The 16,069-nt window shown below is 55.6% G+C and overlaps 1 protein-coding gene across 8 annotated transcripts in view; it reads right to left on the bottom strand.

The window, feature by feature from the left end:
* The window catches only part of AGAP1 (ArfGAP with GTPase domain, ankyrin repeat and PH domain 1), a 520,801-nt gene that overhangs the window by 301,029 nt on the left and 203,703 nt on the right, over positions 1–16,069 (bottom strand). For all 8 annotated transcript variants that reach the window (XM_066233630.1, XM_066233629.1, XM_066233636.1 and 5 more), the window contains one exon: positions 11,826–11,960. In XM_066233630.1, coding sequence (XP_066089727.1) covers positions 11,826–11,960 — 135 coding nt within the window. The remainder of the gene's footprint in view (positions 1–11,825; positions 11,961–16,069) is intronic.

A 16,069-nucleotide genomic window follows, 5' to 3' on the forward strand; every position in this document is an offset into this window, starting at 1 on the left:
GCCCCTGGTGTCTCTGCGTAGCTTTGCTCACAACACTTGGCCAGATCACGCAACTGCCGTCTGCCGGTCCCCACGTGAGCACGCTTTAGGTTCTCAGAGGCTGGGCGGCTGGTTACTGTGTTTATGTACAAGCCTGCAGGCACCATGCGTGCCCCAGGGAGGGGCCCGCGACTCCGGGCAGCGTAGGGCTGCACAGGGCTGCATGTGGCGGCACCCGGAGGAGCCTCAGACGGGAAGACACGGCAGCCAGCACCTGCCCCGGTTCCCGACACCGCTCCACCTTCCTCTCCTTCCTCCCCTTCCTCTCCTTCCTCCCCTTCCTCTCCTTCCTCCTCCCCTTCCTCACTTTCCTCTCCTTCCTCCTCCCCTTCCTCACCTGCCTCCCCCTTCCTCCCCTTCCTCCTCCCCTTCCTCACTTTCCTCTCCTTTCTCCTCCCCTTCCTCACTTTCCTCTCCTTCCTCCTCCTACCTCCTCCCCTTCCTCACCTGCCTCCTCCCCTTCCTCACTTTCCTCTCCTTCCTCCTCCTACCTCCTCCCCTTCCTCACCTGCCGCCTCCCCTTCCTCACCTGCCTCCTCCCCTTCCTCACTTTCCTCTCCTTCCTCCTCCTACCTCCTCCCCTTCCTCCTCCCCTTCCTCCCCACTTTCCTCCCCTTCCTCACCTGCCTCCTCCCCTTCCTCCCCACTTTCCTCCCCTTCCTCACCTACCTCCTCCCCTTCCTCACCTGCCTCCTCCCCTTCCTCACCTGCCTCTTCCCCTTCCTCACTTGCCTCCTCCCCTTCCTCTCCTTCCTCCTCCCCTTCCTCACCTGCCTCCTCCCCTTCCTCACCTGCCTCCTCCCCTTCCTCACCTGCCTCCTCACCTTCCTCTCCTTCCTCCTCCCCTTCCTCACCTGCCTCCTCCCCTTCCTCACCTGCCTCTTCCCCTTCCTCACCTTCCTCCTCCCCTTCCTCACCTGCCTCTTCCCCTTCCTCACCTGCCTCCTCCCCTTCCTCCTCCCCTTCCTCACCTGCCTCCTCCCCTTCCTCACCTGCCTCCTCACCTTCCTCTCCTTCCTCCTCCCCTTCCTCACCTGCCTCTTCCCCTTCCTCACTTGCCTCCTCCCCTTCCTCTCCTTCCTCCTCCCCTTCCTCACCTGCCTCCTCCCCTTCCTCACCTGCCTCCTCCCCTTCCTCACCTGCCTCCTCCCCTTCCTCACCTGCCTCCTCCCCTTCCTCTCCTTCCTCCTCCCCTTCCTCACCTGCCTCCTCCCCTTCCTCACCTGCCTCTTCCCCTTCCTCACCTTCCTCCTCCCCTTCCTCACCTACCTCCTCCCCTTCCTCACCTGCCTCCTCCCCTTCCTCACCTGCCTCTTCCCCTTCCTCACTTGCCTCCTCCCCTTCCTCTCCTTCCTCCTCCCCTTCCTCACCTGCCTCCTCCCCTTCCTCACCTGCCTCCTCCCCTTCCTCACCTGCCTCCTCACCTTCCTCTCCTTCCTCCTCCCCTTCCTCACCTGCCTCCTCCCCTTCCTCACCTGCCTCTTCCCCTTCCTCACCTTCCTCCTCCCCTTCCTCACCTGCCTCTTCCCCTTCCTCACCTGCCTCCTCCCCTTCCTCACCTGCCTCTTCCCCTTCCTCACCTGCCTCCTCCCCTTCCTCACCTGCCTCTTCCCCTTCCTCACCTGCCTCCTCCCCTTCCTCACCTGCCTCTTCCCCTTCCTCACCTTCCTCCTCCCCTTCCTCACCTGCCTCTTCCCCTTCCTCACCTGCCTCCTCCCCTTCCTCCTCCCCTTCCTCACCTGCCTCCTCCCCTTCCTCACCTGCCTCCTCCCCTTCCTCCCCTTCCTCCTCCCCTTCCTCACCTGCCTCCTCACCTTCCTCACCTTCCTCCCCACCTTCCTCTCCTTCCTCACCTGCCTGGGCAGCACACTCAGGGCGTGCTAGAGAACGGAACAGGTGCTCACGTTGAATTCTTTAATTTTCACAGTGTCGACCATGTGTGGGCTTCCCGAGTTTGGACTTTCAAACACTCGGTAATGAAATAAGATGTTTACATCCCTCCGAGGGGGAGTGCTCTGCTCCCGCGTGCTGGTGCCAGTCAGTGCCCCCCCACTCCGGAAGACGACACGGAGCAGAGAGAGACTTGAGCTTATGCGGTGGCCACTGCAACTCACCCGTGACCGGGGCAGGCGCGCCCCTCTGTGCGGAGACAGGAGGGTGGGCTGAGGGGGCCCCGCGAGCCCTTCGGAACGTCATGAGGGCACAGGGCCCGGGGGCGGAGGGGGGCGTTCTCTGCTCCCTCGGAAGGCGCTCCGCTCCGGGTGTTTGGCCCTAAGGTGCTGGTAACACCGCGCGTCAGAAAGGGCACGGAAGCCGGAGGAAACACCCCCTTTTCACGGCCAAGGTCAGGGCTATAACAGAACTGGGGACCGACCTCTGGGCTGTCTTCCCTCTGGGGCGCCGGGGTTCTCCGGCCTCAGAGGACATGCCTGATACCCCCAAAAGCACAGCCAGGACCATCTGCTCCCCACGTCACCCCCGTATGCCAGGCTGGTCCCGCCCAAGAGACTGACTTCCATCTCTTAACAGAACAATTGTGCCTGTTAGTGGCCTTATTTTCATATTAAGGGAGAGACCTATTGAAAATATCTGAAACATGGGACATTATGATTATTTTGTCTATAAATGAAAAGTTTTTAAAATGAAAAGAATCCAGTCTGGCCAGAGTGTAAATGGGACACCAACCGGAGGACACCAGCCCCCCGGGAGGCTGGACAAGGACCGGACCCCGTGAAGGGGACACCAGCCCCCCGGGAGGCTGCTGGACGAGGACCGGACCCCGTGAAGGGGACACCAGCCCCCCGGGAGGCTGCTGGACGAGGACCGGACCCCGTGAAGGGGACACCAGCCCCCCGGGAGGCTGCTGGACGAGGACCGGACCCCGTGAAGGGGACACCAGCCCCCCGGGAGGCTGCTGGACGAGGACCGGACCCCGTGAAGGGGACACCAGCCCCCCGGGAGGCTGCTGGACGAGGACCGGACCCCGTGAAGGGGACACCAGCCCCCTGGGAGGCTGGACGAGGGCCGGACGCACGTCACCGGCCCAGCGGTCTCACTCCCGGACGTGTACCCTGAAGAAAGGACTGGGGTGGGGACGAGCTTTAGGTAAAGAGCCCCCCGCTGAAGCACCAACCCCAGAATAAATGAAATAGGCAAACACGTGAGCTGTCTAGTAAGAGCTGGACCAAAAGTTATCCCCTTGATGGAATTCAATGCAACAGTTAGTAATTGCGTTGCAGAAAAAGTATCTGAAAAAGCAGCTGCGTGGCCTTCAGGACCATCACAGCGCCCCACAATCCATCTTACCAAACACCTGGGTGGGCACACCGCAACCCGGACATTCACCATAACAGCCCCCGGGGCGAGGCGTGTGGGTGGCTTTTATTTCCACAGTTCACCTCCTTTAAAAAGCCTCTCTCTCTTTTCCTCGGCAAATCTCACATAATCCAATTTGCCCGTCCAAGTTTTTACAGTCTGCTTTCCTCTTAGACAGGAAGTTCGCAAAGCACTCTTCAGTTTGCGCCTCCCCAGTTCCGGGCCGACAGGTGAGGCCGTGAGCGTCTCACACCCGTCAGAGGACCTCTAACGGCCCCGTACGGAGTGTGCACACTCACCCGGACTCCAGGGCCTGGCCGTCGGGCTCGCCCACCCTCTGCTCCGGGCCCGACTCCCCCACGCACACCTGGAACCGACACCGGGCCAGGGTCACCCCGCCAGCAGCGTGCGGAAACACTCGAGTCCGTGCGGTGATGCTGCCTGACCCCCGTCGGAGGGTTTCACAGCTCAAGAGCCAGCCACCCGGAGGATGACTGACCACCCACAGACGGAACAGCCGGGGGCAGTTCCTCACGGGCAACGTCTGGCTATGTCCACGTTCTCTAAGAGGAATAAAAGTGGTCGAATAGCCTGACCTGTGGTGGCGCAGTGGATAAAGCATCAACCTGGAAATGCTGAGGTCGCTGGTTCGAAACCCTGGGCTTGCCTGGTCAAGGCACATATGGGAGTTGATGCTTCCAGCTCCTCCCCACTCTCTCTCTCTCTCTCTCTCTCTCTCTCTCCTCTCTAAAATGAATAAATAAAATTTTTAAAAAAAGTGATCGAATAAAGAGAAGACTTCAGAATAACTCGGGAGAGCTCGGCGGGGGAGTGCGGGACAGCTCCCGCCCGCCCACCCTGCCACCCTCACGCTCCCCAGCGCTTCTGATCAGCCCTCTGAAGGGTTAAATAGGTTGCAAAGTACGCGGCCATTTAATCATTTTAAAAACATTAGCAAGAGCAGAATGCCGTGGCGTGATGAACAGATTAGGAACAAAAATAAAAGCCATTTGTACGCCTTTAATGACACACAGAGCTAATTCAAGCTGGCTCGAGTCGTTAGGAGGCCTCCCGGGGCACACAACACGCGGGCCCAACGCTGCGGTGCGGGGAGTATCAGAACCTCCGTGCTCTGTGTCAGTGGTAACAGTGATTCCGAGCACAGCGAGCGTCCTTAACGTGAAAGCCACGGCAGAGGGCGTTCGCTCAGTGTGCCTAACGGGGATGCTTCCCGTCTCTGGGAAGAGAGGCACGGCCGAGGATCCCGGACTCAGACTCGGACTCGGGGCCAGACGCTGCCCGAGAAGACCCAGCCTCTACGCGCACAGCCGGCCGCGGCCCTCAGGAAACGAAGGACCAGCTGTTCCTGTCTCCCAACGTCGCCGACGACATCCATCTCTACCACGAGGCTAGGGGGACTTCTTCCTAGGTTACTTTTCAGAGAATCAGAAGGCCTTTCTTTCCCCATGACGGACCCTTCTGCTGGGATCCTCAGGGAGTCGGGAACGATCACCAGACTCCACACGGGCGGGCCAGCAGCGGCAGGCTGCGGAACACGGACCACACCGACTGTTTAGAAATCCCTCTGCCTAAGTAAAAACATCCATTTTGCATAGGCGACTTGCAGCAAATGAGCTGCTATTCTTGTTCCTTTTTTTCCTTAGAAGAGAGGAGGTAGGAGGGAGGGGAACATCGGGCTGTTCCTGTATTACCCTGATCAGGGGATCGAACTGGCTCCAAACGATGCTCCAACCAACCGAGCTACCTGGCCAGGGCTTACTCAGTTGCGGTTCTAAGGACATACTTCCCTTATTTTATTTTTTATTTTTAAGACTTTATTAATTATAGAGAGAAGAGAGAGAGAGAGAGAGAGAAGGGGGAGGAGCAGGAAGCATCAACTCCCATAAGTGCCTTGACCAGGCAAGCTCGGGGTTTTGAACCGGTGACCTCAGCATTCCAGGTCGACACTTTACCCACTGCGCCACCACAGGTCAGGCAATACTTCCTCTTTAAAAGTGCAGCCTCTGGGTCCACTGATCAAAAGACAAATGAATCACACTGAAGCCCACTGGGCTCGTCACCACAAACAAATTCTGAAATTAGTCCCAAAGTGTCTGCTGCCGCCATCACGGGTCCCAGGGTCACTGAACACGTCCCCTACGTGTCCAGTGTGTCTGAAAGGTCCAGGTACCCGTGAACGTGCCATGCCCACTTGTAACATCCGTGTTTGCTGCTGCCTGACTTTTAAACTCAAGTTATTTTATTTCTAAATATACGAACTCATTTTTTTGTGTGTTTCTTTCCTTCTTGTTTTTTAATTTTTTTAACCTCTGAAGATATAGCTTATTACACTGAAAGTTTTTATGTTAGTTCTGGTATTAAAAATCATTACTGCAACTTGTGATTAAACCCTGTTATAGGTAAAGCTTCTCTGGTTAAGAAATAAAGTGAATTTGCAAATGCATGCAAATAGGGGTACTGACACCCTTTTATCCAAAAAAAAAAAAAAAAGGAAAGAAAGAAAAACCACTATGAATCAGGTATGCACTTCCCGCCCAAACGTAAGCCAGGGCCACAGCACAGCCGGGGAGACTCGCCCAAACCCACGTGTCCTCCCTCCCTAAGCACACCCTCCACCTACGGGCTCAGTCACAAGGCCACCGCCTGCACACACCAGACAGACACCTTTCAATTCGGTGAGATCAGGAGCAACGGGCCAGAGGTGGCTCTTTGGAGGCCACTCGCTGATTCTATATCATTTCAGCGGGGTGAGAGCACGTTAGAAGCCACCAGGCGCTGACAGCCGGTGGCACTGTGGTCAGTGAGGGTAGCAGGGCAGCACCAGGCCAGGGTCAAGACCCCCCCTACAAGAACCAACCGATCAACTTCAGGGGAACCCCAGGAGCGAGCTCCCTTCCCCTCCTTCCCCTCAACCCTAGCAGCTCCCACCGGGCCTCACGGAGGTGCCGTCCTTAGAAAGCGTTACGCTAGGAACCCCTCTAATGAAGGGCGATTTCAGCAGCTGAGCCTTCCTTGCCCGGTCAAACACACACCGCCCGTCTGTCCCACGCCCTCTGGCACAGAGGACTTTTCCATGCAGGGAGGGCGGAGGTGGTGGCCCGCGGCGACAGGGGCAGGCACAGACGGACACACGCTGGCCTCACACCTGTGGCATCACGTGACCTCCTCAGCACGTGGCTCCCAGCTGGTCATCGGGTCTAATTAAGATGCCCGGCCATCATAAACCCTTCGGCTGCGATGTGGATATTAGTCATCACCACATACAATAAAAAACAAAACAGTAACAGACACTGGAGTCGTTAGCTCACCTTTTCGACACAGTGTATTAAAGGCCACATGTACACACGTACACGGTTTGTTTTCCATGTGAAGTCTTATTTTTGTAAGCACTCCTTTAGGGAAAAAATATATCTTTATGCATAAACATAAAAATAAACTGGCTCCCATCTCATCCCTAACATATAAGGAGAAAACAAAACCCCCACAAGAGCAGCAAAAGCGAGTGAGGACACAGGCCAGCCCCACGCTGAGAAGGGAGCCGGTCTCAGGAAGGAGTGGGCGGGGTCGGACGGGGCCCTGACCGCCGGCGACAAGAGACCGCGGCGTCGGCCAGCAAGCAGCACGAGAGGACGCGGAGATCCCAGGACACGGCTTCCGCGTAACGCTGCGCTGACTCACGCGCTCGGGCTGTGCAAGCCGGGCTCGCTCGCACGGCCACCCGGGTCCTGGCCCTCCTGTCAGCAGGACTCGTGGCACATCAGGGTTTCGATCGGCAGAAGCAGAGGCTGGAAAGCAAGACCGGGGCTCCCAAAGCGCCGAGTGACCTCGGGCAAGTCACGTGACCTCTCCCAGCCCAGCCCCTCGCGTGGGTGGTCCGTGCGCCCAGGCAAGCTGCGCCCAGGTGAGCCGTCCCCAGGGGAGGGGCGAGTGGCTTCCACGGAGATGCTTTCCTCGCCGCAGCACGGTGTGACGAGCTGGGTGAAGGTGCCGGGACAGAAACGTGGACGGTCCCCAGAGGGAGAAGACCGTCAGAGAAACGCCCACCCACCAGGACAATACGTACACGCACTGGCGGCTGGCGGACAGAACCCCTGAAACGCCACCCACCACCCAGCTTTCCTGCCCCAGTGGACCTAACACTGAGGGGTCCCCCACAGGAGGTCCCCTGACTACACCTTTATCCTCGACAAACAAGTGACGAAAACCAGCCGTCTTGGGGAGAATTAAGGAGACACGGAGTCATTTGTAATTTATCGGTGTCTTGACCTGGTCCAACAGTTACTGTCAGAGCAAAGTTCTGTGTGTAGATTCTCCTCCTGTCCTCACGAACACGAGCTGAAGGAGGTCGGAGGTGAAAGTGACAGTGGGCGTCTGCTTCAGTCTGTGGGATGGGACACGCTGACTGACCTGGGATTTAACAGGTGATGTGAACTTCAGAGCAGTGTATATGTACAAGACTGTTAAATCCTGCACTCAAAATAACTCACGCTGGGGTGCGTAAGGAAACAACCCGTACGGGAAATGAAACTGTTTACAAGTCAGATGACCCTGCGTCGGATCTTTCTAGGACAACGAGGGGTATCAGGTATCACCAATCGGGAAATTTAAAACAACCGTCTGCACCGCCACCCGGTGGAACTCATTCTGTACGAGAGGAAAGCACTCTTCTTCATCCAGGGTCTTTAAAATAATCCATAAAAAGCAGGTACCGTAAGTTAAAAAATATATATGAAATATACTCCCCCAAACACAGGGGTTCCACTGGACCTGTACCATAAAATGTCCAAACAAGAACAATCGGACTGTCCCGCATCCTCAGAGAGAGGGCGCTAGCCACGCCGTGACACGGGCCGTGACGCTCACCACACGTCCACCACGGGCCACCGTCACCCAGAGCAGAGCAGACTGCAAGCACGGGCACCGTGAGGGGGGTGCCTGAAAGTATCTGAAATTCAGTCCCCAAAGCTCCACGGCTGGGAACAAAATCCCAACGTTCCATCACGAAGACCACGGGCCGGAGCCCACTGCCTTCCCCCACGACAGCGTGTGCCACGTGCCGGAGGCCTTGAGCCCGGCACCGGTCCGTCCTCTACCCCAGGCAGGGCGCCAGCCTACCGGTCCGGGTGGCTGTCCCATGTCTGTCCCCTCTACTGGGCTTCTGTGTCACCGAGGCAGGGGCACTCCCATGCTTCCCGTGTGTCCCTACCCCTAACCTGAGGGACAGCGACCAGAAGGCTGGTGCTCAAATTGGGGATGGATGGATGGATGGATGGAGAGATAGATGGAGGGATGGAAGGATACGGGAAGGAGGGAGGGAGGGATGCATCAACCAACCCACCCACCCACCTCCCTGCCCCCTGACCCCCTACTGCTAACAAAGACCCTCTCTCCTGAATGACCTCCCAACAGCCATTCGGCAACACCACCAATGAAACAAAGGAAACAGATGTTCTCTTCTCTTGCTAATTTTACAACATACTTTGTTTCAGGACACCACAAAGTCAACAGTGAAAAAAGCCAGGAATCAAGTCCCTGGTCTCTTAAAAAATAAACCTGGGTGGCCAGCCGACTCAGCGCGTGGCCTGCCGTAAGGGGTGTGTAACACCGGGGCCTGTTTCCTGCTTTTATTGATAAGCTAAATGTTACAGGAAAGTGATACACTCTTTCTCTTTATTTTCTCTTTCTGCAACACAAGACATAAAAAGCAAGTAACTAAATTAAGTGCTACTAGAGCATAAAGGAAGCCAGGAAGTCCACAGACAGACCCACAGGGAGTCCACAAGTGGGCAGTGAGCCGGCGCACTGGACGCACCCTCGGCCTGGGCGTCCCCTAGGGGGCTGGGCAGGACCCAGGTCGCTTCCACCAATGACTGAATGGTTAAGGCCCTCGGCTCCTGGTCCCACACCGGGGTCCAGTCCCATGGTCAAGCTCCGTAATGTTCCTGAGCCTCGATGTCTAACTCTAACCCTTACAAGTTTTTCCCTTCCTTGAGGACGAAACGGACTGGTCTGTGAATGATTCCCAAGTACGGAGTCTGGTCCCCACGCGCGTGACAGCTACCCTGACCACTAACAGTGAAAAAGGCTATGACTTAATAATAATAATAATAATAAAATATATACACACACACACCATATAATTACCATACAAAACAAAACAGGCAACATGATCTCAATTTTCTTCTTAAAACTTATCTTCATAAAAACATTTTAGGGACGAAGTCACAAGTGTCACAGAAGTTGTGGCAGAATGGGTCTTATTTCCTTTGTGGACTCTGCACAGTCTAAACAGCAAACAGGAACGTGTTCTTTCTAGACTGAGAGATAACAGTGCCCTGTCGCTCTCCTCAGCCCGCGAACACCACACTGCGGACCCTGTGCTGCCCCAGGCAGACGGCCGTCCCAGGAGGCGCCCAGGGACACACAGAGGACCCTGTGCTGCCCCAGGCAGACGGCCGTCCCAGGAGGCGCCCAGGGACACACTGAGGACCCTGCACTGCCCCAGGCAGACGGCCGTCCCAGGAGGCGCCCAGGGACACACTGAGGACCCTGCACTGCCCCAGGCAGACGGCCGTCCCAGGAGGCGCCCAGGGACACACAGAGGACCCTGTGCTGCCCCAGGCAGACGGCCGTCCCAGGAGGCGCCCAGGGACACACAGACGCACTCGTGTTTTAAAAGAATGGCATCTGGGAAGACCCCTCCTACCTCCCTTTGCCAGAGCTACAACCTGAAGATGGTGGCGTGTCCCCACACAGCCGCTGCCTGGCCCGTCCCACTGTGGGGCCCAGAAACCCCAGAAGCCCAGCGTTTCCGGGATGAGTTAATTCTGTAAGACCAGTTCACGTGTTCACGGTAACTACGTGTCTGAAATAAACACACGAGTCAAGCAATCGACGCGGAGCATAAACTCACCCCCATGCAACCTCACTCTGGTCCCCTCCTAATGCAGGCACCAGCATGTTCTGTAAAGGCCACAGAGTGTGACCACTCCAGGTTCTGGGGGCCTCACGGTGTCTGGAGCCACCACTCGGCTCTGCGGAGACAGCCAGTCCGCACGCCCTGGAGTCCGTGAGCGGCAGGGTGAGGGTCACAGAAACGTCTGTTTCCAGAAGCAGGCAGTGGCTGATCTGCCCCCTGCGCCCTCCCTAGTGTGGGGACCCTTCACTTCTGACTCTTCGCTTGAATGTTCATGGGGGTTTGGGCTCTGACAGGGAACAGTGACCCTGCCCGTCAGAGCCCTGAAGAACCCTCATGCGCCTCCTCGTCCAATGCCTCCCAACCTGACGATTGTGCAGCCACCAGTACCGGCCCTACAGGGGCGGCCACAGGCTCTAAACGGGGGACTGCCACCCAGTGGCCCCTGGGAAGTAAACGGGACAGACACCAGCTCCAGAATGTAATAAAGCGTTACCATGTAGCCTTCCTGCAATTTATTTCACCTGAAAACTGAACTGGACATAGAAACACACACATCCCGGTCCAGGGGACGCTGCCTCTTCTGCAGATACGAGCAAGTGGTCACCAGGGCTGGTGCACAGCAAGGTGTCTGTGACCTCCGGGCAGCTCGGGCAGCCTCTGAGCATACCATGCCTGGCTACCTGCTCTGCCCTCAACCCTCAGGGCACCAGAGCCGGGAGGACGGGAAGGAAAGGAGGGGATTTACTTCCCGTGAGTCCCATCAGCAATGGGACCCGACGCTGGAAACATCCTTCTCCCGGGTCTTCAACCCTAAGAGAGTCTCTTTGCCCTAGAACTTCCCGAGCCTCCAGGCCAGAGACCACCCTCCCGTCCCCGCCACCTCCCAGCCCTGTCCCCTGTCCCTCTCTCCCAACCGGACGTGTGGCATGACGGCTACCTAAGGGAGCGGTCACCACCCTGGGGGGCCTCGCCCCCCCCCCCGGAGAAAGTCCTGCCCGCCCCGTCCTGTCTGACGTACAGGTGTCCCGGGAGGTGGGAGTTCCACAGTGAGCGAAGGCGCAGAGAATCGACCCCTAGTGCCAGGCCGGCTCCCAGTCCTGAGTCCCAGTGTGTCATGGTTTTCCTCCCAAACTGGACTCTTTCTCTTTTCTGCTGATTCTCCCCAAAGGCGAACTAACAGGAAACACCCAAACCTTTTCAAAGAGATAGGCTCGAATGAGGGATTATGCAGAAAAAAAAGGGCGCCACTGCGTGTGACCATCGTGGGCGTGAACAACAGCTGGAGAAACTCTTCATACCCTCCTGCACAAACGGTCACGGGACGTGGCACACACCCTGTCGCAGGACTCTTTCCGGAGGTGCGGTTTTTAAGTGGCTCAGAACAGAGAGTCACGCATCCCCTCCCCCCTCCCCATGGATGCAGCATTCAGAGGTGACAGCCCTGCCCACACAGTGGAGGTCGGCTTCCTGTCCGCCGCTGTGGGCGGGGCAGGGCGGGACAGAGCGCCGCTGCGTCCTGCGGGGTATTTACCGTCCTGGAAGACGCGCTCCACGTTCAGGCCGTAGGTGGCACAGGTCTCGTAGTACGTGCACCGCTTCAGGTCGCTGGAGAGCTTCCGGGCGCGGGCGTCGTCGATGACCCGCGGGTTGGTGGAGCTGATGGCATCTGGAAGAGAGGAAGGCAGAGGGGCATCACGGTGACCACAGGCGGCTCTTGTTCCCCACTGCGCACAGCTAGAGACCCCGCCCAACAGTTCGAAACCACCTCACCTGCAGGGACACGATGCTCTTGGGAACCCGGAGTTTTTACAACACAGTCTACCCCCCCCCCGAAATATTCACTTCCCACACTAGGGTAGTCATCATTACCAAGAAACCTGTGTTCAGGGGACCCTGCTTCTGAAACGGAAATGAAAGGCTGCCCACAAAGACCAGAGGAAGGAGGAAGAGTTCAGTGTGTCGCCAGAGGGGAGGGATTTTTAAAAGGGAAACACCCCAGGGTCCCTGTTCGCAGGTGACCCTCTCTGAGGCGCCAAGCAGCCTCTGAGGTGACACCCCTGGGTGCCCGGTCGGCACCGGCACACGGAGCCCCTCAGGGGTCCAGGGAACACAGAGGACAAATGTAGGGTGCCCTGGAGGCCACCGGGCAGGGCCGGGTGACGACAGTGGATCCTGTGGTTTCCAGGGCAGCCCGCCGGCAGGAGGTGAGGTGCCCAGTCACCACCCAGGGGGGCACTGCAGGGCCACAAGCACAGGTGTGGAAGCCACCACTGGTCCTAACAGCACCACCCCGGGACGGCTGGCATGGGAATGTGGGGGCGCTGCCGCCTGCTGCAGGATCCGAGTAACGGGGGGCAGGGGGGTTTGACGAGCAAGACAGGGATGTCAGGCACCTGCCACTCATCTGAAAAAAAAAGTTTAGCCTTTTTTTTCTAAGCTCAACCCTGACAATATCCCGTCCTGATCGCTCTGTTACCACCGAGCTACTGGGCATCGCTGTGGTCGGGGGAGACTACAGGCATTTTCCAGGGACTTTTTTCTAATGTGAATTTTTTTCAGAGGGTTTGAAGGCTCCTATGGTACAAAAAAGAAGAAAACAAAAACAAACCCTCACCGTGTCCTTTAAACTGAAACTGACCCAGAGGACACGCTCTCCCAGTCACAGGAACTGCAGCGTAATGTAAGGTACACGAGATAACGATCTTTTTAATCTCCTTTTTTTTTTTTTGCTCAGAAATGCATTTGACCGTCTACTCTTTTTTTTTTTTTTAATTTACTTATTCCTTTTTAGAGAGACAGAGAGGGAGAGAGAGGAGAGAGAGAGACAGAGAGAGAGAGAGAGAGAGAGAGAGAAGGGGGGAGGAGCAGGAAGCACCAACTCCCATATGTGCCTTGACCAGGCAAGCCCAGGGTTTTGAACCGGCGACCTCAGCATTTCTAGGTCGACGCTTTATCCACTGTGCCACCACAGGTCAGGCTTGACCGTCTACTCTTTCATATTAAAAATAAAAAGTGGTGCCTGGAGGGAGTAATAATTCATAATATAACTTATAACAACATATTAAAATACATTTTAATGGGTTTTTAAATTTTGTAATAAAACATTAAAAATAATATAATAAAACGTAAATACTAAAAGTGATTCCTTTTTATTTCCCCCTTTCTCTTTGTCTTCCTGTGACCCCTAGTTTGGTTTCTGGTTCTGTGGAACGGGTCTGACCTGACAGTCTCAACTACTCTGAGGGGAAACTGACTCTGTGACTCCGGCCTCTGGCTGACAGTGACCAGTGCCACCTCTAATGACCGTCTAGAACAGCGGTTCTCAACCTGTGGGTTGTGACCCCGGCTGGGGTCGAACGACCAAAACATAGGGGTCGCCTTCAAAGAACATCTCGTCCCATCTTTTTGTCTTACAGATAAATACATCTGACTCAAATTTCACGACATTTAAGAAAAAGCAGTGTTGCCTGACCAGGCGGTGGCACAGTGGATAGAGCGTCAGACTGGGATGCAGAAGATCCAGGTTCAAAATCCCAAGGTCTCCGGCTTGAGCCTGGAATCATAGATATAACCCCATGGTCACTGGCTTGAGCCCAAAAGTCGCTGGCTTGAAGCCCAAGGTCTCTGATGTGAGCCCGAGGTCGCTGGCTTGAGCCCAAGGTCGCTGGCTTGAAGCCCAAGGTCACTGGCTTGAGCCCAAGGTTGCTGGCTTGAGCCCAAGGTCTCTGATGTGAGCCCGAGGTCGCTGGCTTGAGCCCGAGGTCTCTGATGTGAGCCCGAAGTCACTGGCTTGAACAAGGAGTCACTGGCTCTGCTGGAGCCCCCCCCCCCCCCCCAGGTCAAGGCACATATGAGAAAGTAATCAATGAACAACTAAGGAGCCAAAGCGAAGAACTGATGCTTCTCATCTCTCCCTTCTTGTCTGTCTGTCTCTATCTATCCCTCTCTCTGAGTCTGTCAAAAGAAAGAAAGAAAGAGAGAAAAGAACAGAATAGAATAGAAAAGAAAAGAAAGAGCAGTGTTTTTTTTATAGATGCAAACATCTTTCAAGAGAACAGTAGGGACAAAGTCAGAAATCCGTGATGTCTGGATGCTCCAGGGAAATTTAAAAAATACAGACCACGGAGCTTCTAGTCCTTGACCTGGGGCCCCCAGCAGTCCCACCGTCCTCCTTCTCCAAGGGAAGATGGCTCCGTTTTCTTCCCCCACTGGCTCATCTTCCAAGATGCACTGTCGCTGATGGAAACGGACCTGGCCACCCCGTCCTCAACATTTCCCCTCACATTAGATAGAACAAGGACTCTTCACTGGAGCGCCCTGCTTCCTGCTCACCACTAGAGGGCGCTCCAGGCACAAAGAACCTCTCGGGTTTTAGGTTCAATCTCCCCTCTGAAGCTTTCTGGTTATTGAGATCACTGGCCATTTAAAAATGCGCCCCCCACCCCCCAAAAAAAAAACTAAAAACGAAAAGCAGGGGTGGGGGGTGCTCTCCATGAAAACCCAACTCTGACAGCTCACATCTAGCACACTGAGACTAAGTTTCTTCCCCACAACCTGACGTTTCCTAACGCCCACACCGCTCCGTGATCTGGTCTTTCTCCGGACAGGCTCCTGCCCAAGCGGTCAGTCACCGGCCGGAACTCTGTGCTGCACCAGCGGACCCAGGGCGGGGCGGAGCAGGGACCTGACCGTTCCCACTCGTAAAGGCAGAGCTGAGCGCTTACTAGAATCAGGGCACAGAAAGGCACAGACCACGTGCCAACTCTAAAGGAGTGAGCAAACAGTCGGCGAACGACAAAAAAAATGAGAAAAGTCACCCAATTTTTCTTGACCTGCCCCTCCCCCCCCTTTTTTTATATTTTTCTGAAATGAGAAGCGGGGAAGGCAGTCAGACAGACTCCTCATGCGCCCGACCAGGATCCACCCGGCATGCCCACTAAGGAGCGATGCTCTGCCCACCAGGGGCGTTGCTCTACTGCATCCAGGGCCACTCTAGCACCTGGGGCAGAGGCCACAGAGCCATCCTCAGTGCCCGGGCCATCTTTGTTCCAATGGAGCCTTGGCTGTGAGAGGGGAAGAGAGAGACAGAGAGGAAGGAAGGGGGAGGGGTGGAGAAGCAGATGGGTGCTTCTCCTGTGTGCTCTGGCCGGGAATCGAACCTAGGACTTCCACATGCCAGGCTGACGCTCTACCACTGAGCCAATCGGCCAGGGCTGACCTATTTTTTTTTTTTGACCACATTTCTCACAATGCAGTTTTATAAAGTTCACCTTCATCTGATTTTTTTTTTAATGTTTTCTCTGGTCTCTTAGTTGTAAAACCCTGATGGTAGACACAGTGAGTCTACGATCAAGAACTGGACACCTGAAGTGATGTCACGTTAGTAGGAGACCGAGTGTCAAGTGACCTGGAAAGGAAACCATCGATGTGCTCATATGTATAGTTCGATCCTATACTTCCCATGGGGCCCGCTAGATTAAAAATAAAATAGAGACCCTAAGGCATTAACAGGCAGAGCAGAATTAAACAAAACTGCTACATATCGGAAGTCAGCAGTATTTCAAAGGTGCACTGAAAGCTACCTAAGTGACATTTTAGATTGTTTATACAGGTCTACACAACACAGAGATTGAAGATAACCTAATAAAGAATGTTATTTGTATCGCATGTGTTATTTGAAGGTGGCCGCCTGCTTTCTCCTTAGAATGGCCTCAGGCAAGGTGACAATTTCACATTCAAGGTACAGAGCAAGCCTTCGGCAGGACATCAGTGCTT

This window comes from Saccopteryx bilineata, chromosome 5, assembly GCF_036850765.1.
Source record: "Saccopteryx bilineata isolate mSacBil1 chromosome 5, mSacBil1_pri_phased_curated, whole genome shotgun sequence".
NCBI classification, from domain to species: domain Eukaryota; kingdom Metazoa; phylum Chordata; class Mammalia; order Chiroptera; family Emballonuridae; genus Saccopteryx; species Saccopteryx bilineata.